The following is a 27,363-nucleotide window of genomic DNA, read 5'->3' as shown; positions in this document are numbered from 1 at the left end:
CTTAAGTTGACAAATACACAAAGGTCATCTGCCCTCTGAGCCTGCTTGTCTTTAGATTCCAGTTTATATTCGGGATCCTGAAGAAAGTCTCCAGCACACCATTGGTGTATGTGGCTAAAATAAATACGGCTGAATAGTCTCGTCCAACTGATCCTCTTTTTGAGTGACATCTAGAGCATGACCCCAGGCTACCCAGAGAGATCCAAGCTGAAGTAGTTTATTATTATTCTTTGCTTCCAACTACATTACTGTCGCATCAAATAAATAATAATAATGAATTTGTTTTTATAGCATGTTTCATACAAGACTTGCTCAAAGTGCTTTTCATATAATAAAAAGGTTAAATACAAGAAAGGCATTGAGTTGATATTTACCATCAAAACTGATGACACATCCAAATTTCACTTTTAAGATCAACATTGGAATCCTGACGAGCTCTATAATGAAATCTCAGTGAATGTGGCATCCCTGGCATATGTACGTGCGTGTATGTGTATTGCATTTGAGAGCCATAAGTCTCTGAAGTATCAGTTTTATCTTTGTTGCAGCCTCTGCACTTCTGTTGTGTGACTATTTACTTACTGTGTTTTTCAGACAGAGAGGTTTTGACATCAAGTGGCTTGATGAATCAAACGCCCTGGGCCTCTTCTCAAGCCCCATAGCAGGTTAGTGGAGCGCTGCGTCACATGAAAGATGATTAAGGGGGGGGGGGGGGGGTCAAAACAAACAAAACATAACATTATCATCTGCAGTAAATATCATTGCTGTGACCCTTTTCCCAACCGGAGGAAAAGTGTTTTAATAAAGAGGATCCGTGGACCCTGATGCAACGTTATGAACATTAATAATTTGGTGTTAACTGCTGAGTTTATGTCTGATATTGTGAGTTTTAAGAGGAAATGTGGTTGAATTTTTATTTTTTTACATCATCTAAAAAATGTGCTTAATACCTGTGTAATTGGTTTCTTATTCATTTTCAGCTCGTGAAGCATTAAGAACCAAACACCCACTGATGAAGTTGCGACCACTCTCCAAATCCTCTTCCGCCACGAAGGCCAAAGCTCGTAGCTGCTCAGGTACAAATGCAGCCCTGAGCCTCTCCACTGCTTTGTCACTTTGTCTTGTGTAGCTCACATATTTAGATGGACCTCGTCTTTCTTTTTCCCTCCCATCCTCAGACTACCTCCTGCCTGCTAAAGAGAGACCTGAGACGAGTGCAGCACTGGCTCGCAGGCTTGTGATCGGTGCCCTCGGTGTAAAGAGCAACCTGACAAATGAGAAGCGCGAGGCAGAGGGGAAGAAACTCCAGGAGGCCAGAGGTGCATTATTAACAGATGTTATGTTCAGCTCATGAGTGAGATCTTTTTTATTGGAAGATGTTCTGTGGTCAGCAGTACCTTTTTGAAAGCCTGTTCGCTCTAGTAGACTAGATGATCCTCACCTTGGGTGGGCTGTCGCTAATGTGAAAAATGGGTTTAAAATGTGTGAGTATCATGCAGGGTGTCGATAAGGAAGGAACATGTGTTCCCAGTCAACCTATGAATATATAAATATAAATAAAAATAAAAACACAAGTCTTTGTCTAACTGTCCTAGTCTTTGCATCACAAGGTTTCCTCCACAAGTGGGAGCTGTTTTTATACTTTACTGAAGAAAATGAAGATTGATGCCAAGAGAAGTTGCTCTCCGTCCACGGCTGTGAACATCATAACAAGTCTATAATCAGTACAGCAGCCATTTCCCTTCGCAGATGGAACATAAGTATATAGGCATAGAAAACCACAAATGGCTGTCCACTGAAGAGCCAGTCAGGAAGTATAGAAAACTAAAAAAAGCTCCTTTGTTCTTAGCATGGGTGCATTGCTGTGCTCTTTATGTGAGATGACAACACGCACAGTGGATGTCAGAAGTGCATCATGTGCTGAACATTGTGTTCTTGGAGTGGATGCCACGTATGGTTGTATTCAGAGATTAATTTACAGCCGGCTCTTCAGCCTGCCTCAGCTCTTCACTTCCCTGCATGTGGTGCAGACTGATACAAGTTTAGAGCAACAAATCACTTAAGGCTTGTTTAGTTAAGAGCTTTCACTGATTGACATGTTGAACTGTGTCTCTGTGATTTTATCTTTCAGATCAAAAGCGCCTTGCAGCCAAAGAGAAGGAAGATGCTTGGGAGGGGAAGTGATTGGACGGAAAACTGCCGTTTTTAATTTTGTTTTGTTTTAGATTCCTTGATTCAGCAGAGGCCAAAGTCTTCTCTGTTTCTTCTCCTGCTCTGTTTTTGTCAACTGGCCACTCCTTCCTATCACCACACTTCCCAGAATTTATTTTCCTTCTTTCTGCCGCAGTCCTTCACCAACTGTTACCGAACATCATCATCCTCTGTCCGTTTGCCTGCAGTGTTACATCAGCCTTTATGTTCACACTTTGTCCATGCTGTGACTGTTGCCTCTGTGCCACGGCCGGGGCTTACACAAATGATGCACCTGGGTTTTCTTTCATTTCTTAACATTGTAACCACATTCTCTAGAGAATCACCAAGTTTAATCCAATTGAATAGATCTAAAGCCTCATGTTTGTCTTAATATGATTTTTTTTTAAAATGTTTTTAAAGATGACCCAAGAGATTCACCTGTAAATGTGAGGGAAGCAATTATTATTTTTTTTTTTAAAGGTCCTGTAATATTAAAGTGACAATGTGTTAGACAAAACTTTTGCTTTAACTAATCATTATGAAGTATATGTTGAATGCACACCGTCAGCGTTTAGATTGGTTCCCTATAAGCCTCGCTTTCTCTAAGTTTTCCGTTTCCGCTTTAAATTCAGTCATGACGATACAGTTCATCGCTATAATCTATATGAAGAAATTGTTGAGATCGGACGATGTGTGACGACCCGTTAGCTCGTCTTAATATTTTTTGCAGAAGTGAAAAGCCTCCAAAGAAGCTGCCGCTGTTGTTGCCCAGTTTCATGGCTGTTCTGAAGGTTAAATCCTGAAGGCGTGCTTTGTGTTGTGTGATCGTCTGCACACATTTTCAACGAGAGGAGTCTTGTTGTCCAAGTGGAACAGATCATGATGACAATACGCTTGCCATTCATTCTGAAGAACACATTTCAACCAAATAAGCTTTTAGTTAAAAGACGTATTCTGTCTTTATCTCGCAAGCCAGTTAAAAATAAGAACTTTTTTTTGGGAGAAAAAGTGTTGATACTGGGGCTTTAGAGGATTCATACCTCGTCCATGTTTGATGTGTTTGTACAATAGTTGAGGCAACATTTTTGGTGGTCCTTTAATACATTTACAATAAGTAGTATGAGGTCTTAAAGTGTCTGCACAGTGATAGATCTAGGGTCAGTTAACTTGAATGAAACTATTGAGCAGATAATGTATTTTAGCTGCATACAAGTATTTTCATGAAATAATTTGTAGAATTAGTGAAGTTTTGTTGTTTCTGCTCCAGTTAAAATATTAAATGATCTATTAGTTACTTAGAAAATTCTGCAACATTAGGGTTCATAACTCTTTCAAACTGCGTTGGATAAAAAAAAAAAAAAAATAGTGCAACATGCTGTTTTTCTTTGTACCTGGAAAGTTGAGATTTTGGACTTTTCACTAGAAAGAGACAACGTTTCATAATTCAGCTTCCTGAAACGTACACATCCAGGCTCAGGAGACTTTTCCAGCTGCCTCCTCTGAGGCTTCACCCAGCCAACCACAGACCACGTGACACTGCGTCTCCTTCACCTCAGCCAATAATTAAGCATTTTTCTTTTGCTCGGAGAAAGGGCTGCAGCTTCATTAGTTTTACTGCTAATTATTTCAACTTGCAAAAGAAAGTGCAGTAAACGATCTGCTAGCTGTTGGTGGATATGTTAATATAGTAATGCAACACATTGCTGGGTACATAAATGTTAGATCATTCATGTTAAAATGATATTTTGCCTGCACTCTACCAGTACTATATATCCAAACATCAATGCATACCATTACGGCTGTAAAGAATCCAGTTTGTGTCATTGGCTGAGGACGACTACATGCAACGTGGCTCACAGTGGGCTGATTAAAGTGCTGCAGCCTCAGAGGAGGCAACTTTACAGGCTCAGTTTCTGCGTTCATTTCTATTTAAATCAGTAGTTCACAATGAGCATGACAAATTAACATTAATGTTATTAAAGTACGATCTCTGCAGGTATTAATCTCTTTGTTTTTTTATAATTGTTTTTTCCCTTTTTTTCTAAAATGTATTTGCACAGCAGAAGCATTAAGAATGATGGATTTATGTTTGTGCACATCATACATACTCATGCATTAAGGTTGATGGAAATACAGCATGTATTTTGAGAAGGAAATAAAGCTGTGACAGCGATGCTATTTTATTAATGGAGGAAATATAAAAAAACAAAAACAATGATGGTATTGCACGTTTTTTAATAATACCTGCTCTCACACCATTATGTAATAATGTATGTCAACTTTTTCAGGAAGTGAACATAATGAGATGTAAAGGTAAATATGCCAATTTAAGTTTGTTGTGATTTTTACTATCTACTATTTTGAACTTTAAATGGTCATATAGTGTGACAAACTCATACTCTCTATTCATTTAACTTGCACCAAAATCTCTTTAGAAGACAAAACGATAGACACAAAAAGTATTGTATGTTGATTTCTCATAACTTAAGCTTTCTGCAGACTCTAGTGTTCAGATTGTGTTGTGATATATTAAACCCTTTTCTTGTTATTCCTGGTTATAGCTTTTTCTTTTTAATACACTGTTGAGTTCTCAGCTGGTTGCAGTGCACACGTGACTTCCAGTGTGGAATAAAACCAAGTGTGGACAAATTTTCATAGTGACTTTGCCAGAACAGAAGTGGACCTCCCTGTGCTGTGTTGTTCTTGCAGCTGAGCTACATATACAGATTGTAGCTGCTCTTTACCATCATCGTGTGAGATCTGAGCCCTGCCTATAATCTTATGCTTTACTGTGGCTTCATGAGGAGGTGATGTACCGCAGAGCAGCCTGCTGGGTGCCTCGCACACAATCATTAGATCAACTACACAAACAGAAACCACTACTGAGCAAGTGCCAACGCTGCCCTATAACGTGTTGCATGTTATGGAGCAAATCAAATGTGAGGCATGCTCCAAATGAAGGAATAATCTAATGTTCCACCACAATAAAGGACTCGGGTGCTGTAGAGTGGTTTTCCAGCGCCAAACACTGTCAGCAAACACACCTTACATCACCCCCCTCCCTTCTTGAAATTCAAAGCTTTGCTACTGACACACTGAAACAATAGTAGTGAGAGTATTCTTGTGATTACTGCATTTAATTACATTAATCTCACACAAAGTAGAGATGTATTGCTGTCTAGATAATAATGCGAAATAAAAGTGAGTGTAAGATTTAAGAAAATGAATTACACAGTCTAACTCTTACAAATGAAACGCACTGTTCCTCAATTAAACCCACTTAGGTGTTTGTTTTTTTAACTTTGCGGATACAGGCTTAGCATACTTGGTCTGGTAAGACCAATTCCCCAGAAAGAGCGCCAGGCTTTAAAACCAATTTTAAAAGTGGCCAAACCGTGGATTTACGACTTGCATGTCCTTCAAGTGAAGCCATTGGACCCATAAAGACTTTCCCCTATTGACATATTAAAGAGACATCTACTCGTATTTAAATCATTTGGTTCTAAAGTTATAAAACTCACTAAAAGCAGAATCCAGATCCAATCATGTGAATGGGAACTGGGTAAAAATAAATGCCAGTGCGCTTGATCTATGATCCCAATAGATGCAGAAGATCTGGACATTTTAACAATTGGCTACATGCACAACTGAGCAACGTTCATAAGAATGAACGGGGTCCCGCTTCCAACACTGTATCCAGTTCTTTATACATCCATGGGTATATAACCAGCAGCTTATGATAGCAAATGTTAGCCAATGTTAGCTAACTTTGGGTAAATGTTTCAGTTTAATGGATCACTGTTATGTGTCTCCACATGTAGGCCTGCTGCTGTCGCATGTTAGCTAAATGCTAGACAGTAGTTTAGCATTATTCCATAACTATCACTCGTAGCAGCAGTGGCAGCAAAGGCTGCTTTTAAGCAAAACATAAATAGTCCTGCATTAAACTTGGGACAAAGGGATTAATATGTATGATAATAAAAATGCTGGACATGATATGACGTGTTCAGGGACCTCTTTGTCACATTAGGATGGAGTAAGAATGTGTTAATATCCACAGATAAGTGATAGTTATGATCATCCCCTTACAGAAAACAGTAGCCAGTAACAGCCAACAGCAGCTCTCTCCAAGTGCTGCAAATGGCACTAAAATGTCACTTAAGTGTTTCTATCACTTTCTTTATGTACTTTGCATGACTCATTTGATTCTAATGTGTCCTTTTACTGATAGAAAGTGGAAGTTATATTCTACTCCAACTCATAAAAGGGGAAAAATAAGACCAAAGTCAGTGACATATTTAAAGTAGAGCCTACTATGTGATGGGACAATGGGCAGCTGGGAGAGTCTCCACAGAGTATGTGTTCATCAGTGGAAATGAGGTTGGAAACAACCATAAAATATGGGTTAGCTCAGGCTGGGAAAAGATGGGAAACGCAGTCATTGTTGAAGCTTCAATCTTTTTACTTATAAATCTGCTGAAAGAAACAGAAGAGTCTACATGCTGTTGTGATCAGACTATTAAACTTACATAAGGCACAGAAACCTGCCTGAACTGTTGTTAAGGGATATCTTGTGATCTTTACTGTATAGTCAGTAGAATAAGGGAATCTATTTAGCATATTCCCCAAATATTTTGCAGAAACTCTTACATTAACCATTATCTTTGTTCTGCATTAGAAAACTCTGTAGTCAAATAACCATTCCTCAAATAACCATAGAGTTTGTCAATCTGACGTTTATTCTTTCACTGCCATTACCAAGTACTGTCAAAGGCGCAATACCGTGGAACATCTCATCTGATGTTACCGATGTTAAACAAGTAAAAAACAAACAAGTGAAAATAATGGTCATAGTAAAATGAACAATACAAAACACAGCCAGACAGGGACAAGTTTCAACTCAAAAGTACATTAAAATTCTGCATAAATTATAAACCTAAAGAACAATATTCCAGAGAGGTAATATAAAACTGTACATGACAATACATTTTCAATACATTACAATATTTATTCAAATAAGGCAAAATAGCACCATGAAATAAAAAAAGTTCATTCAAACCAAAAACCACACAGTTGTAACAGTAAATACTGCATTAGTAATGTGAGCAGTGAAAGCACAGGAAGCATGTACAGAGTTTGGTAGACAGTCTGTTACCTGGGTTGATATTATATAGAGGACAGCCTGGTGGTGTACTGTCAAAGTAAAGGACGTGTTGTTCTCATATGCCTTCATGTCATTACTTTCTTAACTGTGGTTAAATTTGGATTAAGGGAATGAAATTTGTTACAAAATTCAAGACACGTTTTTAAAATTGTGAACTAGTCTACGTTTTATCATGGTGACATGATACTTGTGACGGCCTACTTTGGTCTTTATTCTACCTTTTTATCTTTTCCTCTTCCTACATTTCTCCTTCAATCTCTTAGACCTTCTAACAGGAACAGTCACTGCCGATGACGATCAGTCACAGGATCCTAATTGGTCTTTTTTTGCGTGAAGTCTCTCCCATACATCCCAGTTTCCCACCCTCCTCTCTCTGACCCTCATATTTTTAATAACTGGCATGTCATTGTCATTCAACCTCCTTCCCCTGACATGTTGAGGTGTGGTGAGAAGTTGTACAGTTGTTCTGTCCTTAAATATTCTTGTTCCTCAATTCACAGGAAGTTGTTGGAGATCTGACGTTGGTGGTCAAACAAGTCCTCTGCGTCGGCGCTGTAAGCATCACCTGATAAAAACAGACAGAGAAGATAAGTGAAGTACAAAGCAACACATATGGGAAGTATTGAGACGTAAACATACAGTAGATTTATGTTACACTGTACCTGCATGGCATCCAAACATGTAAACTCGTGCTCCATCGTACTTGCACCGACAGCGCATCACGTTGTTCTGGAAATCAGACTCAGCCATGTCTAAGGAAGGGTTAACCTCCACCTGTAAAAGAGAACAGACTAAAGGTAAGATGCTTCACAGTAAATGTATGTACATTGCAAAAATGCTACATGAAATTGAATCACTGGCACTAGCAGATATAGCATCCCAGAAGCTTTGTATGTCCCAGTATGCAGACGATATTTTGTTATATTTGTTGAAAGTCTCTTTTAAGCATTTTGAAAATAATATCTCCAATATCAACAGGGATCTTTGCAGGGATGAATATCTACCGTAAAGCAAATATTTTAGGGAAGTAATTTGGAGTGGGACATACTTTGGTCTAACATAAACTTTGAATTTACTTTACAATGAAATATGTAAATTATTAACCGATTAGCTTCAAGGTTAATCACAGAACTTATTTCACAGCATATAAACGCTACAAAACAGTTTTGACCTCTGACTAACTGCCCATTTTACTGTGATAACATCTATGTTTTGTGAGTGTGAAGGATTTACTATGATGTGCCTATGATCCAGACACAGCTATTTCTCCTAAAAAAACTGTTTTTGGAAATTTGCTTATTTGCTCTCTTCAAGAAGATCAATATCAATCTCATGTCTGTATGTTGAATATTTAAAAACATTAAGAGATGGTTAGCTTAGCTGAACTTAAAGACTTGCCTGACCTTTCTGTCTAAGTCGAGATCAGGAACACTGCAAGTGTGCAAGTGTGGATTTATTTTAATGAAGTAAAGGAACAAGTGAAAAAGTGAAAAAGTGACACTTGACCTCAGACAGTTCTTTTTGTTTTCCATCTGTTCTATATGGCTCATGATGTATAAATGTCACTTTCCACTGTTATCTCCATGCAGGAAAAAAAGGGCCAGAGATGCAGATGACAGTTTTAGATTTGGATTTAAGTAGCAGCCTATCATTAGTCTGTAGCCATGGTTTGTTGTTTTCCACCCTGTCTGCCAGCCTGCCATATATAAGAGAATCGCACAAATGAATTTTCCCGATGCACACATCAAACAAATAACCTGACCACATATTCAACAAAGCAACCCAGTTGAATTTCTTCATGTGCAGTATACATTTTGTGGTTCCAATTATATTTACAGGCAAAGATTTAAGTTGTAAAAATATTCATAACTATGATTAGTTTTAATTACATGTTCAGCCAAATTTGGTGTCAAGCACATATTTTATAGTCCCGATGTAAAACACCATATTTACTGGGTGGCAGTTGATGCCCTTTTAAAAGCTCTTGTAATAATGTGAAACAAAGAGCCCGCAGCCTGTTTTACAGAACAATGAAAGTCGCAGTAATGTAAAAGCCCGTGAGGTTGTGCAGCTGACTTTTAAATGACGGAGCAATCAGGAGCAATCACGCTGAGGTGGACGTGACTCATCGGTTTTAATGTATGGTCCTAAAAATGGCTGCCACCCTGCGATTCTTGGTAAAGACTCAAAGAAACACCCAGCTATATGAAAGACGAGCGAGCATCTGCACCCTCCCTCAATCTCTCACTTCTTACACAAATTTATGAGCAGCTCAACTACTGTTGAACCGCGATCGCGACCACAAAGTGCTGCTGGGCCACGTCGTCGTGGCAACAGTGGATCTCTGTTTTATGACACGCATGTGGTTTTATCTCTCAAGACGGTGCTCGTCATATGTGTACAGACGCACTCCTCCTGCATGTAATTTACACACACGCACATGCAATACACAGGAAAAACATCTTGTGATGTTGTGTAAACATCTGTAAACATCATCACTTTGCTGCAACTGAGCTGCCGTGAAAAAAATAGAACAAATGACAGAGAGGCAGGACAGATGAGTAGGTCACCACAGCAGATTGGATGTCTCCAGAAACAGACGAGACATGCAACAAACTCCGCTTCCAAACATAAAACTGTCTCTGTACAAATGTAAAGTGCTGACGGAGCTGTCCCGCTGCCAATAAGCCTGCACTTTATGAAAGGCTGGACTAATAGCAGGCCTACTTTCTATATAAATCCAGACTCAATTCACTTTCCTTAAATACGCACACACCCTTGAAACTACATACATACTGTACACCTGAATGGTACACCAGCCAAGAGCCATTTATCTCAAATTATAGTCTTTTATCAGAGCTTTTATCTCATGAGCGCCTTCAGATGTTAAAACACCAACTCTGCTTTTTTTCCTCGCTTTCTCGCCGATCTAAGCGGTTGTGTAAGCTACTAAAAGGAGGCATTCACCATGAAGATCGAAAAGTGGATTATTTTTTTTCTCTACAATTTTTATTGGACTAACAATTTCACAATAGAATTAAGTGACATTTAACTTTAGAAGTCGGTTTCTTTTGTAGTAAACAAGCCTCCTAACCTGGAAGATGTATTCTCCGGGTCGTATGTCTGTGATGTCGATCCACTGGCAGTCAATGTCGTGGCGGTACGTGTCCCAGCAGTTAACTGAAATACCCTGCTGTCCCATGTTATAGCAGGAGTACCGCTTATGGATACCTGGTAAAAAAACAAAAAACAGTTGGGAACACATGAGGAGAGATAAAAATAAAAGACAATAATGTGTAAATCTCCTTTGCTGTCAGTTGCTGTGGATTTTAATTTCTACAAAAACCAGATCTTTTTTGGGGAATTTCAAATGAATAGAAAGGATCTCAGCTGCGTAAAGCTGTCTGGGCTTTGTGAAGCCAAGATCAATTTGGGCTTGGCCTCTGATCTTACAGCCCGCCGCTGACTTTGAATGCTCATTATGGGATTTAAGCTTTGCACTTTTATGTATTCTTGATTCTCTTGTTTGTCACGATTCTGGCTGCTCTCGTTTCTAGATTTTCCCTCAAGAAGCAGATTTACTGCATGTAACAATAATCTGTACTCATGTCTCACCTTCAGGGCAGTATGTGTCCTCCAGACAGAAGCTGGCCTTGTGACCTTCAGCGATCTTGGTCCCGTTGAGCGTCAGCAGGTCATAGTGGGTGAACACCTCAATGCTGTGGTAGTGCCTGAGGATGGGATCAGGAAAAGAAAAAAGATTTAATTTGCTGCTGTTTTGTTTACACCTACATCATAAACCCGGAGGTTTATTTGAAATATAGCAGCCATAAATTCTGTTCGGTTTATGCGAAGGCGTCAAACAGACACATGCAACAATTCTAAAAACACAAGTGGGGAGATAGATATCAGTTTAGTGTTGCTCTTTCTCTCATTACAGAACCATTCCCAGAACAGACTGTACCAAAAGTCAAACCATGTGTTTGCTGGTTGTGGAGGTAGTGATTGGGCTGCGGCTGCGACAGACACTGAGCTGTGCCTCCCGTTTTGGGACACGGAACCACAACCGCTGAGATAAGAAGCCAGGCGGCTCCGTGTGTAACAACCGGGTGACCGGTGAGGAAGATGTTTATTGTAAACATCATTTTGGAGGATAAAAGATTGTGTTTTTTGTGAAATAACATACTTTTATATGTGTTTGGTCATTTATAGTTCAAAAATATCACTGTACGGTGATCCCATTTCACCTGCCAATCTTACATTACATTGAGCTGCAGTCAATACATTTTATATTTTTGACCCTTTTTTCTCATGCCACCTCATAATGTTTCCCAGTCCTGCACCATGGAGTAGGAAATGCAGCTTTTAATTTCCAACTAAACCCTGCAGCAACTAAAATCACCACATAGTCACTCCCTATCTGGCTGAAGGCGTAAAATGAGCAGCTGTTGGTGCAAATGAAAACCTGAAAGCTCCTCTAAGTGACACAGCGGCTTGGAGCAAACTCTGCAAATGTCAGGTTCAGTCTTACCTGTGACACTGGTGCCATGTCCAGCTCTCTCTGGTGGCTAGGGGTCGGAAGTCGGCACGGCCCATGTTCATGATACGGGAGGAGAAGCGCAGCAGGCGGCGGTGTCCGTAGGGCCAGTTCATCCTGGCGGCAGAGGAGGACAGGCAGTTCTCCTCATTAGCGCAGGTCAGCAGGTGGAGGGGGCGGTCCTCCAGGTAGGCCGTCTCCTGGACGAGCTGAGCATCTAGGACGAGGTCAGGGGCAGCTGCAGGCACCAAGGGTAAGAGTTTAATGAAAAGAGAACTCTACCAATTTAGCATTGCATTCCCATGACTTTGTGAGTCATGATAGGACAAATAAAAAACTAAACAAAGGATCTTTTTGATTTTTATTCCACGCATTCTTCTTCCTTGTCAAAACCTGATGCCTACCTTACCCACAATGCAACTCAACTGCCGTCAGTTTAGTCAAAGATCTGGCTGCTAGCCTTATAATGAATACTTCACCCCCCAAAATGATCATTCATCAATTACTCACCAAGTGTTACCTTGAACCCTAACCCTAACCCTAACCCTAAGAAACAAAAACAGAGAAAGGTCTTTATGAGTGGAAGTAAATGGGGCCGCGTTTAACAACAGCAAAACGATATCAAAACTTCCTTTTACAAACTCTCACACAACTCATCCAGTATAATCCAAGTCTCATTTATTGAGTCGTATGCTCACTACTTCCCAAACACATGCATTTTCACTAAAACCTTACTATTCGGACTTGTCCTCAGTGCACAATACTTCATTAGTACCTTCATCAAGACTTTTCTCAGTTTTTTGATTCTTCGTTCACTGTGGAAGTTTGCGAGAAAAGTAAAGTTGTCTTCAAGAGTTCAAGGTAACGCGGGGTGAGTAATTGATATACAAATGGTCATTGTGTGGTGCAGAGATGGTGAGCCGGCTACAAAGAGCTGGTAAGTTCACCTCAGTCTAACTCCACATTTTGTTTTTCAGCCCCAACCGACTCAAGTGACATAATTTGAGGACAATTTATCAGATTTCGTGCAGCTCCCTCTGGAGCCATAAAAGGCTTTGTACAACTTTTTTGGGGAGTGTCCCAAAGTTAACAAACATCGCACAACAAATACAAATGTTTCTGTGTTTGCTAGTTTTGGACTCACTTTCTACACATGTGACTCCTGCAGCCCGGCTGTCTCCTCCTCTGGGACAGTAGACATTTGTGTTTCTGCGACACTGCTGGATAGACATCTCAGTCCCGCTGCAGTGAGTTCCACTCAGAATCACCTCACCAGCATCTGAAGAGCCAGGCCAGTACAAGGTCTCCTGCGCAGAAACACAAAAGAGAACAAATTCACACACAAAATCATTAGATGTGTGCAGGAATAACAAGAAGACGTGAGAAAGATGGAGGCAAATAGTAGCTTCCGCTATAAACAAAGAAACCCCACAGTTTATAGGAACTATCAGTATACATTATCACATTTTCCACTCTTTTTCACAATTTTCAAACTGCCTGTTAAATGTTCCCCGCAGCCCCCCTCATAACACACTCACGCTGCCCTTTCCATGCGGTTCTATTTTCAGTCTGTTTGCTCTGTGAATTTCTCTCAATTTCTCTCTGCCTCACTTTCCCTCTTTTATTTTTGGTGCGCTGGAAGTGGACGTCTGTGAAGCCTGTAATTACCTCAGGCCTTGGTAATAACACAGCACAGACTCACAAACAGCAGGATGCAGAGAGAGAGAGAGAGAGAGCGAGAGCGAGAGACAGAGACAGAGACAGACACAGAGAGAGAGAGAGAGAGAGAGAGAGAGAGAGAGAGAGAGAGAGAGAGAGAGAGAGAGAGAGAGAGAGAGAGAGAGAGAGAGAGAGACAGAGAGAGAGAGAGAGAGAGAGAGAGAGAGAGAGAGACAGAGAGAGAGAGAGAGAGACAGAGACAGAGAGAGAGAGACAGAGAGACAGAGAGAGAGAGAGAGAGAGATAGGAGCACACAGAACAAAAGCTTAGAGGTCAAAAGAGAATGAAGCAAAAAACATCCACATGTTCTTTATTGTTGTTTACCTGATGAGCTCTTGCAGCGAAGCCCAAGCCCAGCTGTCGACAGACCACCATGGCCTCGTTGATGCCCCAGTTCTCACTGCAGATAGAGCCCCAACGCCTCACCCCTCCGACCTCCATCAGCACCTCCACACGGCCCTCTGATGGCTCTCTGCCTCCTGCCAGACGCACCTGAAGGTTATGGGAGGACAAAGTGTTTTCTTGTCAGTTCATGAACACTGTAAATGCCTGTCTGAGTATATGCATGTATTTGGTGGACGAAGTACTCAGATCTTTTACCTAATTACAAATATACACAAGTATTAGCATAATATATGTTATATTATTGAACTATAATTATTGATGCATTAATGTGTTCACCACTAATGTTGCAGCTTATTTTCTTTTTACTATTTATACTTTATATAAAGTTTCTTAATAACTTATAATAATACATGACAATTATTTGTTGATTATATTTTGTATTATTAATCTGAGTCTTCTAAGTAAAGCTGTCAGATAAATGTAGTGGAGTGGAAAGTACAACATTTGCCTCTGAGATGTAGTGGAGAAGAAGTATAAACTAGCAGGAAATGGAAATACCTCAAAATTGTACTTAAATATAGTACTTGAGTAAATGCACTTAGTTACTGTCCACCACTGTGTATTTGTGTGTTTCTCACCGTGGCCTGCATGCCAGTGTTGGGCACGTTGCAGCGGACCGCTACATCCTGGCTGTGTTTGCAGCTGTAAAGTGGCACCTCTCTGTAGGTACACTCTGAAATCGACTTCTCCCTGCCTATACACTGCACACTGTTCATGTGGATGGGGCCGGTACCTAGAGGAGAAGAGCGTATATATATATATACACAGTATATATATATGTGTCTTACTCACCATAGGCTGCATGAAAAAAGACAGGCTCACACACACACACGGTACATAAAAGACTATTAGGCGGGGGCTCCGCAGCCACAGATGTGCACAGAGAGGGATTAAAAGCCCAGACATGATCGAGACCTCTGATGTGGCTCTAAAACTGAGTTTAGCCAGAGAGCTCTCTGTCTAGATTACTGTACACTCCAATACCAGGGCCACGCTTTATAAACCAAAATAGATACCAAAAAAGGCAAAATAGAGGAAAATCTTTGATCACATCTATGTTGGCTTAGGTGTGTGAGGCCCAGACGAAAGCCCTATAATTTGGCTTTAAATAGCTTATGATGTCATCAAGTCTTGCTTCCAGTTGCTTTCCTCTAACTGCGCTACGCATGAGCATTCACGTCACTCCTGCAACACAAAGATTCATCTCTTATATGTATTCACACAACTCTGGTAAACAGAGTGCTGCAGGGGTGACGTCTTTCTGTAGGCCAACCCATCGCCAACCCATCGCCCTGCTTCCCTCCACAATCAGATTATTGCAATAAATAAGATCTGTGGGAAAAAAAAGTTTATGGTACTTACAGGTTTTATTCAGCTAAATAATATTCACAAATGAACAACACTTTTATGATTTTTAAAGCGTAAATTCAATCGGCAGAAGTAAAATGCTACGTGTCATGACTTTAGCGTCACCACCACTTAGCTAAAGGAGGACTAGTGTTCGGGTTGTCCCCGACAACCTCTGTAGTCTCACGTAGCCACTTGTTAGCAACTAACTTCTTAAAGATATTTTAAAGTTTCTAAATTCATGAGTCGTGTGTTTACTGACATATTTTATGTCGTAGAACAAAAAGTTTAAATTGATTAAGCTTGTGTTAGCCACAGACCCTATTTGAAGCATCTAACCAAAAACCCATAAAAAACAAAACATTGACTTCGAAACGAGGAAACGAAAAGCGCAAAAATGTTGACTCATTTCCGGGTTTTAGGACTCATTCCTACAGCACTCTCCTGGCCCGAGACATTAAAAGCCAAAGGGCTCCATTTTGACATTTAACCATGTTCATTATTCAGACATAACTGCCATAGCACCTACTTTAATAGAGCCCTAAGATTAACTCAAATGAATTTCCATGAATTACTTCATTAAGTAAAGCAGAGAGAAGGAAATGCACCCACCATTATAGGACATGATATGTGCTCGTTTGGGCAGAAAGATAATGAGAGGAAATGAACTTGATTACAGACTTACTGCAGAGGTGCGGCAAGGAGGGAAAAAAAGGACAATAACTGAGTGTGTGAAAGTGGGGTCTATTTCCTAGCAAAATGTTTAACTTTATTATTGTTAGACAATGTAATGGCTATATTCTCATGCCCACAACAAAAGCAGTGCCAAAGTAATCACAGTGTTTCTGAATGTTTGGTCCTGCTCAGTGCTGATTGGCGGACATCCTGGTTTCAAAGCTGCGCTATCTTTTCACATACAACAGGTTTATTTTGACAACAACACATGCCATTGTTTTGGTTGCTTGAAGCTCCTAGCATAGTTTACACTCATATAATTGGTCATGGGTAGAGTTCCTCAACAATCAGCTTCTGCGATAGAAGTAGAAGTCAGGCTGTAAACATTTTCTCTGGGTTTATTTTTCTGCTTGGGCCCATGGTTCTTGGAGAGCTGCGTTTAGCAACAGACATTTAGGCTGAGAAGTGTTTAGTCTGAGGGATCACTGAACTCAACTGATCGGAGTGCACGGTGAACTCAGGCGCTGACTCAAAGTCAGAATCTCCATTCAAACAAGTGGTTATCGGATCTGTAGCTGCAACTCTTTTTGATGACAAATAAAGACTTTTTTGAAACATACAAACATCTCCCACCATGACCTCACTAGGTATGGTGAGTACAAGCACCACTGGAAAGCAACAGAGAGACTTCAAAGGGCCCTTGATGTACACTCTGTGTGGCTGTGTTTATGTGTGCTATCTTACCCTGTCCCAGCTGAGCCTTGGTGAGCGCCTCTTTGGCCGTCCCAAAGCCCAGCTCTCTGCAGACCACGCTGGCTGCAGCAACGTCCCACAGGTGGTCACAGATGGTGCCCCACTTCCCCTCCCTGAGCACCTCAACACGACCCTCCCCGAGGCGGGGCCCCGCCTTCAGACGCACGACCGGCTGGAAGGAAAAAAGAAGAGTTCAGGTGCAAAATGTAAGTTTGTGAATTGATCTGGAAATCTTATACTTTTAAAGTCTGCTAGATGCGCGTATAGAGATATAGATTTAACAGTTAAATAAACTATAAACTATAAACTAGTTTTCAGCCTGATAATAGTATCTGTTCCTTTGTCCAGACACAACACATGATGATTTGTTTATGGTTATGTTTTTCATTTGTTTCATCTCATTTATTCAGTTGTGTTTAGTGATTCCTATTTTATTTTGTCATTCACCTCTCCTCTCGTTTAAGATCACTTCACTTCCTGTCTTTGTGTGTTTTCCTGCCAGTTATTAATTGGTTGCCCCGCCCTGATTAGTTTCACCTGTCCCTCATTGTCATGCTACTTTCCTTCTGTATTTAGTCTTTGTGCTCCTCTCTCCATTATTTTCCTGTTACTGGCTTTGGTCGCCTACCTGCCAGAACTACGACTTAATTTGGACTGTAAGATTATTTCTTCAATATAGCTTTGAACTCTTCCTGGTCCCCCTTCATCAGCTCATCTGTGTTTGGGTCCAATCCTGCAATAACTAAGTTGTGATAAACTGCTTGAGGAAAAGAAGCTAGCGAAATTACTATTTTAAAGGCTAGTTCGTTGAGAAGATTGAAACCACTGCCAGGAGATGGTTAGCTTATTTTAGCTTAACACAAAGACTGGAAACCGCTAGCTTGGATCTGTCTTTTTGTAAAGATTAAATATATATAATTTGTTAATTATGGAATTTAGAGGCAGATTTTGCGACCTTTGAACAAAGTCAGGCTAGCTGTTTACCCCTGTTAAGCTAACCACTTGATGGTTCTCATCATCACAGTCTGGAAGTATTTCTTTACTTGGCACAGTGACTTACTGTTTGTGTACGGCTTAAACAAGCGCGATATAAAATCTTAATTGGTAGAATGACTTTGGACAGAGCCATGCTAATGTTCACTGTTTCCTCCTGCTTCCTGTATTTTTGCTAAGGTAAGCTAACTATCTTGTAGCTATATCTTTAGCTTAGACAGAGAGTGGTTTTGATGTCGGCCGGAAAACAAATGTAATATTTTACAAATCCATTAGTATCTATATTTTTCAACTTCCACCACCAAACTGACCGGCACGGCGGGTGCTGCAGGTGCTCTGCCATAACGTGTGAACTGGGATCCAGGGACACAGCGGACCACAGTGTGCATTCCACCGCGGCATGAGACATCACTCCTGGGGAGGGACAGCTGGGCCTGGCACTGCGACAGAGAGACCTCCGCGCCCTGACACTGCACCTTCTCCACCCAGTAGGCCTTCTTAGTGATCTTTGTCCTGAGGCTGGGCGAGGAAAAGAAGTGGAGGAGGCAGAGAGAGACATAAGAGGTATATTTGTGATTTGTCACATTACTAATGAACGTTGAAACATAAGTTCTAACTTTCAAAAAGCAGATGTTGATTTTACCTGGAGGACGGATCAGCTAACTTGGAGTCCCACAGTTTCCTGAAAGAGAGAGAACATCACACTCAACTACAGATGTGCATCTTTACATCCAGTAGACTAAACAACCAGCTGTCCTATACTGTACACTCCCACAGTCTGCTACTGTCCAATCGCTTCTTTCCTCCTCAATCGTCCCTTCTTCTCTTCCTTTACATCCCTACTCTTACATTCTGTCTATCAACCCTTAAATAAACAAACTTAGAGCTATGAAGGCGACACAACATGCTGGAAAGGGCGTGTGTGTCTTTGGATAAACATAGCCCTCATGTAAGCGACAGGGAGGGAGAAAGAGAGAGGGAGATTTACAATAACGGATCACATAACTCTTCCTTTCTTTCCTCTCAAACCACCACCTTCTTGTCATGACCTTTTTTTTAGATCTTTCATTTCTGTAGACATGAGTATTTCTGTTTCAGTGTTTGTCTATATGTCTACAGTGGATGTCTGGTTTGGAGCATCCATGTGGAAACGAAAACTAAAAATATGAATAAGCCACTATACATTAATCCCTTTCAAGAAGCCTTATTGAGATCTGCCAACTCTAACAGGGGGTTTCTAAACTGTGTCGAACTTCATGGATATTACCTTAAACTATAGTCAAATTCTAAAGGGAAACAGTGTGTATACACAAAATGAGGCCCCCTACGCCTCGGCACACATGCACACACCATGCTAAAACTTAATAAAGTGAAGAGAAAAAAGCGAGAATTCAATAAAAAGAATGATTCACAAACCAGACCGAGTCTGGGAAGTGTCCCTCTGTGACACATACAAACGCACACACACACACACATTAGAGCTGACCACTTGCATCGACCAGTGCGACCACAGACAGGTGCAGCGTGACTGACGCCCTTCATGAATGTGCCTGAATTAAATGAGTCACAACACCAAGTATAGAGTTGACTGTACAACCAGATTCAAGATGCAATTAAATATTTAGCAACCTAAAATGGGATATGTTTCCTCTCCAGTATACCCCTAATCCACAGGTTATTATGCACAGTACCAATATTAGATCAGAAATGTGTTTGAGGCTGAAGGGGCCTGTGAGGTAACCCACTATAGAAACCGGGAGCCGGACAAACTACTGTATGGAACACAATATCTGACTCTTTAGCTGCTAAATGCTCCACTATGATCACCAGCTGGCTGCTAGCATTTGCCGCATTACCAGTTCCAGGCATGGCTCAACTTGATCTTCTCTTTTTTAGTTTTCCATTAGCAAAAGTTGTGAATAATACCTGGTACATGGTACTTCTTCTGGTACCACCTCGGTCAAGGTTCCAAGCGAGCTGGAGTTAGTTTCTAGCTATTATTTAGTTCACATGAGATAAAACATTACAATGATCTCTCTGTTCTTTACTTCCTTCTGCCATCCCATCTTTCCTTCCTTCTTTCTGTTCTTTATCTTTCTTTCTTTCATTTATACCTACCTACCTACCTACCTACCTTAATGAATGTTGATGAGTGTGTGTTGTGTAGTGTAGTTGCGTAAGATGGTGTGCATTTGCTTGTGCTTATCTGCTAGTGTATGTGTGAGCCTATCTGTGTGTGTCTGCACAGTTTGGAACTCGGTGCTAAATCAAATTGAGAGAGACAGACTAAGGGGGTGTTAGTTCATGGTTTGGAGAATGGGGACGAGGGGGGGGAGTGTTATCCATATAATTGCCTGCTCCGCTTGGCAGTGTTTGCTGTGCGGTCGAGCAGTAGCATGTTGGTTCTCACACGGCAGACATGGAAATATGCACGTACATATCAACTTTCCCTGCCTTGCCTCTGTAAAAACAAAGCTCTTTAAACTCCAGCGTCGTTACCCAACGTTATGAAGGCATGTCGGGAAACAAGGAGCGAGTGATGTAAGTCTGTGTGAACTGAACACATTCTGGGGAAAAGGAAAAGCAGGTTCTTTTGGTTTTCATATTTTCAGTTGTCCTGCTGAGAGCCAAAAAAACAATGTTGCTCTTTGTCAGGTTGATGAGGCTCTTCCCAGTCTTCTAAGAAGATTTAAAGGAAGGAAAGTGAACCACAGTATCAAGTCTCGGGCACAAAAAACAAGTTGTGATCTCAGCACTGCTGAATCCTTTTTAGCAGGAGAACACTTTCTTACTTCTCAGGATCTTCAGCTCGATGCCAGGATTTGTATGCAACTCTGACCACAAATTACCATAAGCCACACTGGAGAGAAGATCCTACCGTCAGGAAAACAGTGATAACCTATTATTATACTTTATGAAGGCAAAGATGCCTGACTGGAACAATCGGCTCCCTCAGGACACAGCATGTTGCCAGAATGGCTCAGCTTCTAGACATTCCCATCAACCTCCATGGAATGAACACTCAAAAGGGTCATAATGATGTACTTTCCATGAAATGTAGGTTTTCAGCATAATTTCTCCCGGGTTACGTTTGTCTTTAAATTATCACAAATACGTCCCTGGAGTTCTGCATAGGGTGGGGGTCGGGGGTCGGGGGGTTGAGGGATGACTGTCACCCAGGAGGCCATCTGTGTCCCGTGTGACACCAAAAGTCAATGTTCACTTATTTCAATTTACAGCCCTAACTTAAATAACATACTTATTTTAAGCCAAACCTTGATCTTTTACTAAACCTATCCAAGTAGTTTAAGGCCCTGTCACACATGTCCGTATGACAGAAACGTATGCCGGCGTATATGAAAATTTGTCAGAGTCCAAATACGTCCAAGTGTTCATCGGATCAGAAAAGTGAACATATACAGATACGCATGTCTAACCTGTTGATAGAGCATCACTTACTTATACAAAATGTATCAGAGGAATGCCCAACGAATGCATAAGATATACAAAAATATGGCGTATACAAAATATCGGTAACACGCTGGTTTACGTTGATATAAAGTAAGGTATAAGTAGTGTTCGTTAAGAGCAGGCGGTGTTACGCTGGGGTGCGTTGTTGAACGCTGATGTTTTGAGCATGTTCAAAATTACCGGACGTACCCGACGTGTGCTTCATAAGATATGCTGACGTTATGTTACGTTAGACATACGTGAATACGGAATACGTACATGAATACTTACCTACATAAATATAGTACGTAAATACCTATGTGAATACTTACCTACGTAAATATAGTACGTGAATACTTACCTACGTAAATACAGTACGTGAATACTTACCTACGTAAATACAGTACGTGAATACTTACCTACGTGAATACCTACGTGAATACCTACGTCACTACGCTAGAGGAACGTTAGATATAGGCTACGTCGGCTGACTTTGAACCCTACAGCCAACTTATTGATAATGAGTGGATAACCTATTTCTACCCGATGTTAAGATGATGCCTGACGACGGAGTAACTTATTAAACGTGTTTCTACAGTACAGCTAGCGTTCAGCTAGCGTTTTGGGAGCTTATTGGGGTTTGAATATAGTATATAGGGTCCCTGTGAGTAGCTCATCCTCACTTCTTCACAGCACGTCTTCATGAATACATCAACCCATCATCAGAGAGCATGGAGGATGCTGAGAGGCTGCGACAAGAGTACATTTGGCCGTTTTCCAGCTCCGTTGGCCAGATGCTCTGATATGTTTTGTATAAGTAAGTGATAAGTTATCAATGTTTGACATACGTATAATAATTTATTATGTATTCGTTATTTATACGTCAGCTACAACACTGCTGTGGAAAAGTTGGACGTATACTTTTCATATACGCCGGCATGTTTCTGCCATACGGAACTGTGTGACAGGGCCATCTCTCTCGCGTGTTCGGTGTGTTCGGCGTGTTCGGCGTGTTCGGCGTATCGTCTGCGTCCTTTGAACGATCACAACTTACCCTTAATTTACATCAACGTATTGCCGATATTTCGGCTGCGCCGGCATACGTTTCTGTCATACGGATATGTGTGACAGGGCCTTTAGTTTCTTAAACAACTTGTTGCGTTTTATTTAAATTAACAACACAACGTGTTCAAAACTGCAACTGTAATCCATGAGAAAATATGTTTCCCTCAAAACGTTTTTGAGAGTGCAGTTTAAATGTTTGGGAGCGTAATTTTGTAGGAGCCACGGCTGGGAGGGGATAAGGATCAGGGGGTTAAAGTAAATTAGAAGAACCAAAGTTACTGTCGGCCTCAAAGAGAGTGTGGATGTGATGAAACAAGGGAGCTGGAAAACGGCTTTAGTGCTTGTCTTTTGTAAGCACAGCAAAGTGGGGAGTATTTAAACAGCTGTTAAAATGCACTGAGCAACTTAACAGGCAGAGACAAAGGAAGTCACGCCAAAAAAAACCAAAATAAAAACCCCCACATGGTCAGAGTGGGAAGTGCTGACACAGCAAAGGGTGTGCAGCAGGTTCAGTTAAGAGGAGAGAATATTCTAGTGGATCTCTCAGACCATAATTACAGCCGTTCCAGTCGACACAAACCCCAAAGCAGAGCAGGAATGGACCACTGCCAGTACAGTGGGTAACAATTTTGATGATGGCAGTAGATGAAATGTTAAGGGATCATTTGAGGTACTACAATTCATCCTTGGGACATGAATGTGTGTACCAAATTTCACAATTTCTAACTCAGGAAACATTTTTGATTTGGTCACCAACATACATATCTGCTTCAAAAGATATGTGGACACATGGGGCAGAAGAGGCCAATGATCCACTTTGCTGCTTGTTCAAAAAAGGGTTCTCCCCATCTCAGATGTTTACTGCCGGACAAAAACGGCTGCTCCATTCATCTCCCACGTAGAAGGGTGGAGGTTGACAAAAAACAAACAACATTCTCTGGCCTGGTCCAGTCTTTACACAAGCTGCTGGTTGGATTCCTGGAACAGGAATATGATGTTTCTCCAGACAAATCTGAGGTGTTTTTCAGTATCGTTGTCCACATTTAGAAAGTTAGCATCTTGGACTTCAAAGGTCTACGTGACCAAATGGAAGAACCTAGTCAAGTGTAATTCTGAAGTTTAGCTTTTCACATATCACTGCTCTGAAGCCTGAGGAGATAACACACTATGAGAGAGATGTATTCATTGCTGGTCTGTGGCCGTGGTGGTGATGAAGAGGGAAGCTGAGGAGAAGTAGCTTGTATCCTGACGCCGAACAGAGCAGAGCAGGACACAAGGGATAATTATTGGCAACATATAGAGACAGATGGTGCAGGGCAGGCCAGCGGTCAGTACGGTCGTCCTGTTAGCCAAGCCATAAAAAGACCTCTGTGGGCAGACAGACGGACACACAGAGGGTTGTGTTTGCGTGTGCACAAGCGTGTGTGTGTATTTGCGTATTTATTTGAATGCGTATTGCGCACATGGATTTTGGACATGGTTTATGTAAGGTCTCGTAAGATGCTGTGTGACGAGGGTGGAGGCATGGATGTATTAGCATGTGTGTGTAAGTGAGGTATTGGGGTTTTTCTGTGGTATGTGTGTAAAGACTTTGAAGTATGGTAGTAGATATTTATGGCTGAGTTAGCTGGCGAGCTGGATTTATAGAGACAAAATCAGCATAACAACCTGACATTAGTTGAACAAATGATACGTGTTTTAGGGACAAGAAATAGTTATGAAAACATACAACAAATATAACGCTGAAGTGCTGTTTCTTTTCCTACCTAGCCTCTGTACTAGCTTTTGTAACTCTCTGGGTTCTCTAAACTGAATGTGCTTTCTAAATCTATGACTATACTACTTAGTAAAATATTAGCACATTGTTAGTATTCATCAGCTACAGCTCCCATGCAACAACTAGCTAATGAACTAACAAGCTAACAAACAAATCATAATTTTCTCTATGATAAAAAGAAGTGTTCAAATTCTACAGTAATAGATACTGCAGATTTATGCATTTACAGATTTTTAAAATCTGTTTAAAAAAGCTATAAATACATCATTATTGCATTTTCAGTTGATATGTCAAACAAGTTAGCAAACAGTTGCCTTTTTTTTAACCTTATGCAATTCCTTAGTTAGTTATATTGTCCAGAGGGCGCAAAGACAGAAAAACGTTTTTCAACCGCAGTGAACATTTTGTTTTTTAAAGGCTTAACGGCAAACAAATATAGATTGAAGTAGAATATATCATTTGTTAAAAACATGTTTTGAATTTTGGAAATGACAACATCAACAACTATCTTTTTGCATGCAATGTTTCAAATGCTCACCCCCCAGGCACCACATCACATTTCACTGTGATGTTCTCGTAATGGATTGCTAATTTGAAAACGTAGCTAAACTATTAACTTGAATTACACATTGACATGTTTTGTTACTCGTTACAACATAAAAGTAATCTGAGTACTCTAAGCGTTACCCCCAACACTGATAGGTAGAAGTGTGTCCTCAGATTTTCAGAAATGCCTCTCTGCTTTAGAAAGTGCTGCTGCAGACAGTTTTCATTGGGGGTTTCTTAATTATATGAGATTAGAAACCATGTAAGGGAGGATTCATGTAGACACACACCATGATGATGATGATGCTAATCTTATAGTCTGGATCTGACATTAATAACATACTCTCTAAGACTATTTTAAAGGTCTGTGTAGAGGCTCACTCAGCCAATGGGTCACACAGGCCAAGTTTGGCTAATGCCACAGTGGACATGTCATGCCAAGTGTGGTTGTACTAATGACAGCAGTTGTGGTTAACCTCTACTACAGGGGGGATGGAACAGCAATCCATGCATGGGGCCGCCTAATCCGTGAAGGGATGTGTAGTCAACCGCACTTTTCCATCCCTTTCATAACCACACAGACACACGCACACACACATACAAATACGCACGGTCACTCTGCCGTGTCCACTCTCACACACTCACCTGTAGGCATTTTGATCAATCGCTTCTGCCGCAGGGAATCCTAACATCCCACAGACGACGCGGCTGCTGCTGAGGTCCCAGCCCTGGCTACACACGTGACGCCACCTCCCAGCATGCTTCACTTCCAACACTCCTTCCGTCACCAGACCGCCATTGTTGTTGGACAGCACAGGTCGAAGACGGGCCTCCTCTAGGTGGACCCTATTAGATCCCTGCAATTTTTAAAAAGATGATTAATAATTGAGTATGGCACTGCTTGATCCTGCCACAGAATAGAAAAGGACCTTTGACACAGTGACAGTAAAACAGTATTAATTTGAGTTAATAAACATGTCTTCATCTTTGCCCAAACAACACTTTGTTTGAAATATCCGCAGCCAGCACGCAATGGAGAGAAGAATAACATGATAGGATGACATGCTATGTCTCTAATCATCTACATTACATAGGCAGGAAGGAAACTAATAGAAAACAGAGTGTTTGTTTAAAGTGTCGGAGTACGTGTCATGATGATTACAAAATGGTAAGGAAAGTGTAAACTCTGCGAGTTGAAAAGAAAGAAAGCCAAACACAAGTGATAAATGTCTTGCAATTTCCTCTGGTCTGAGTTTCTTGCACGTTTGAAGAGAGGGGCTGCTGAGCTTCTGGTGGTTGGGTCCTAAACTTAACGCTTCAAAAGAGCTGGATCTGGAAAAGGTCTGCTTTTAGGTTGGTCTCTAATTATACATGTCCACTGGCCTATGGCTCCACAAATGACATTCATGTATGGGAGTCTGAATTAAACTAGATTGGGCTACTTCTTTGCAGTGTACTAAAGGTTGTGTGTGTTTGTTAGTGTGTTTTTACCTGTGTGTATTGTACGTCAGTCTCCAGTCCCATGTCTGGATGAACAGGCTCTGGTTCGACATGGTTCCCACTCAGCTGCTGATGCCTGTCACTCCTCCGCTCAGACTGGGGTTGGGACTGCCCGTTCCCTTGGCCCTCTGCTCCTCGTCTCACGGCTTGTGGACTGTTCCTCGCTGTCTCCTGTCTCTGCCTGTACGATGCGCCGTTTATCAGACGTGAGGGCAGCTGGTGCCCTTGTGGCATAGCTTGGCTCACCTGAGGGCTTGCTCTAGAACCGCCTCGATTCCGTCTCAAGATCTGGATCTCGTGGCCATTTTCTTGCGGCGAGATCATGCTGCGACGGGAAGAAGTTGGGTTACGATGGAGTGCGATCTCATGGCCTCTTCCAGCAGATGACGAGATGTGAGCTGGGGGAGGCACAGACTGTGGAGGTGGTGGGTTGCTCTGTCTTGGCTGGCTTGGCTGGCTTGGTTGACTTGGCTGGCTCCTGGAGGATGAAGGAGCCTCCTCCACTGTGACAGGGGGGGAGCCGGGTCTCCTTTCTGGGCTGCAAATGACCCCCAGGTCCTCGGCATGGGTGCAGTCATTGATTCCCCAACCGTTGGAGGTGCAGTCTGCAATAGAGGGCTCTGCGCCCGTGCAGCGCACATTGTCCAACCAGATCAAACCTAGCAGCAAGAAAGGGCTATAAGTTATAAAATCAACAGATATAAAGATGTTAGTAGTAAGGTGTTCAAAACTAAACGCCATTGGCTGGACATACCTTGTCCCTCGCCAAACTTGGCACTGTGTGCCCAGGTCAGGCCGCGTTGAAAGCCCAGCTGTTGGCACACCACATTGGCCAGATTAAGATCCACTTCGTCATCACACACTGTGCCCCATGCACCATTGTAGAGCACCTCCACACGTCCCTCATTTGCATTGCGCCGACCTACGCCTGCCAGACGTAAAAGCACCTCCTGGGCAGACCGCGGAGGGGGGTAGAGGAGAAGCAGTAGGAGGAGTGTGGACAGGGAGCTGAGGCACAACATCCTGGAAGAGAAAAAAAGCAGAATGGAGAGATGAGAAGGGCTGATGGGAATAGATATGGAAGCAGTGTGACGTGAGGGAAAGAGAAGTAAAACAGCTCAGAAAACCGAGAAGATGCATGTAAAACAGGAGCCCCTAAATATATACGCACATGTTGCCACACAAATCACACAAAGCCATGGACCTCACATTCCACACTCTGACAAAACATATAATTTG

General features: G+C 41.5%; 2 protein-coding genes across 2 annotated transcripts in view; one reads left to right on the top strand and one right to left on the bottom strand.

Annotated features, from left to right (window-relative positions):
* Positions 1 to 4,741, top strand: part of r3hcc1l (R3H domain and coiled-coil containing 1-like) — a 9,335-nt gene extending 4,594 nt beyond the window's left edge. The window contains exons 4-7 of the mRNA XM_029447387.1: positions 595 to 665; positions 981 to 1,076; positions 1,179 to 1,319; positions 2,132 to 4,741. Coding sequence (XP_029303247.1) covers positions 595 to 665; positions 981 to 1,076; positions 1,179 to 1,319; positions 2,132 to 2,184 — 361 coding nt within the window. The 3' untranslated portion in view covers positions 2,185 to 4,741. The remainder of the gene's footprint in view (positions 1 to 594; positions 666 to 980; positions 1,077 to 1,178; positions 1,320 to 2,131) is intronic.
* A 3,018-nt stretch (positions 4,742 to 7,759) lies between these two features.
* Positions 7,760 to 27,146, bottom strand: LOC115010166 (lysyl oxidase homolog 4-like). Its single transcript, XM_029434629.1, has 14 exons — positions 26,879 to 27,146; positions 26,116 to 26,783; positions 25,270 to 25,481; positions 18,430 to 18,468; positions 18,098 to 18,305; positions 16,785 to 16,965; positions 14,597 to 14,751; positions 13,938 to 14,105; positions 13,039 to 13,201; positions 11,889 to 12,132; positions 10,973 to 11,088; positions 10,452 to 10,588; positions 8,020 to 8,131; positions 7,760 to 7,922 (listed from the first exon to the last, which is right to left on the bottom strand). The coding sequence occupies exons 1-14, from the start codon at positions 27,144 to 27,146 to the stop codon at positions 7,852 to 7,854; spliced, it is 2,742 nt and encodes a 913-aa protein (XP_029290489.1). The 3' UTR covers positions 7,760 to 7,851.
* Positions 27,147 to 27,363: the final 217 nt, after the last annotated feature.

This window comes from Cottoperca gobio, chromosome 1, assembly GCF_900634415.1.
Source record: "Cottoperca gobio chromosome 1, fCotGob3.1, whole genome shotgun sequence".
NCBI classification, from domain to species: domain Eukaryota; kingdom Metazoa; phylum Chordata; class Actinopteri; order Perciformes; family Bovichtidae; genus Cottoperca; species Cottoperca gobio.
This window is presented reverse-complemented; position numbering and strand designations above follow the sequence as displayed.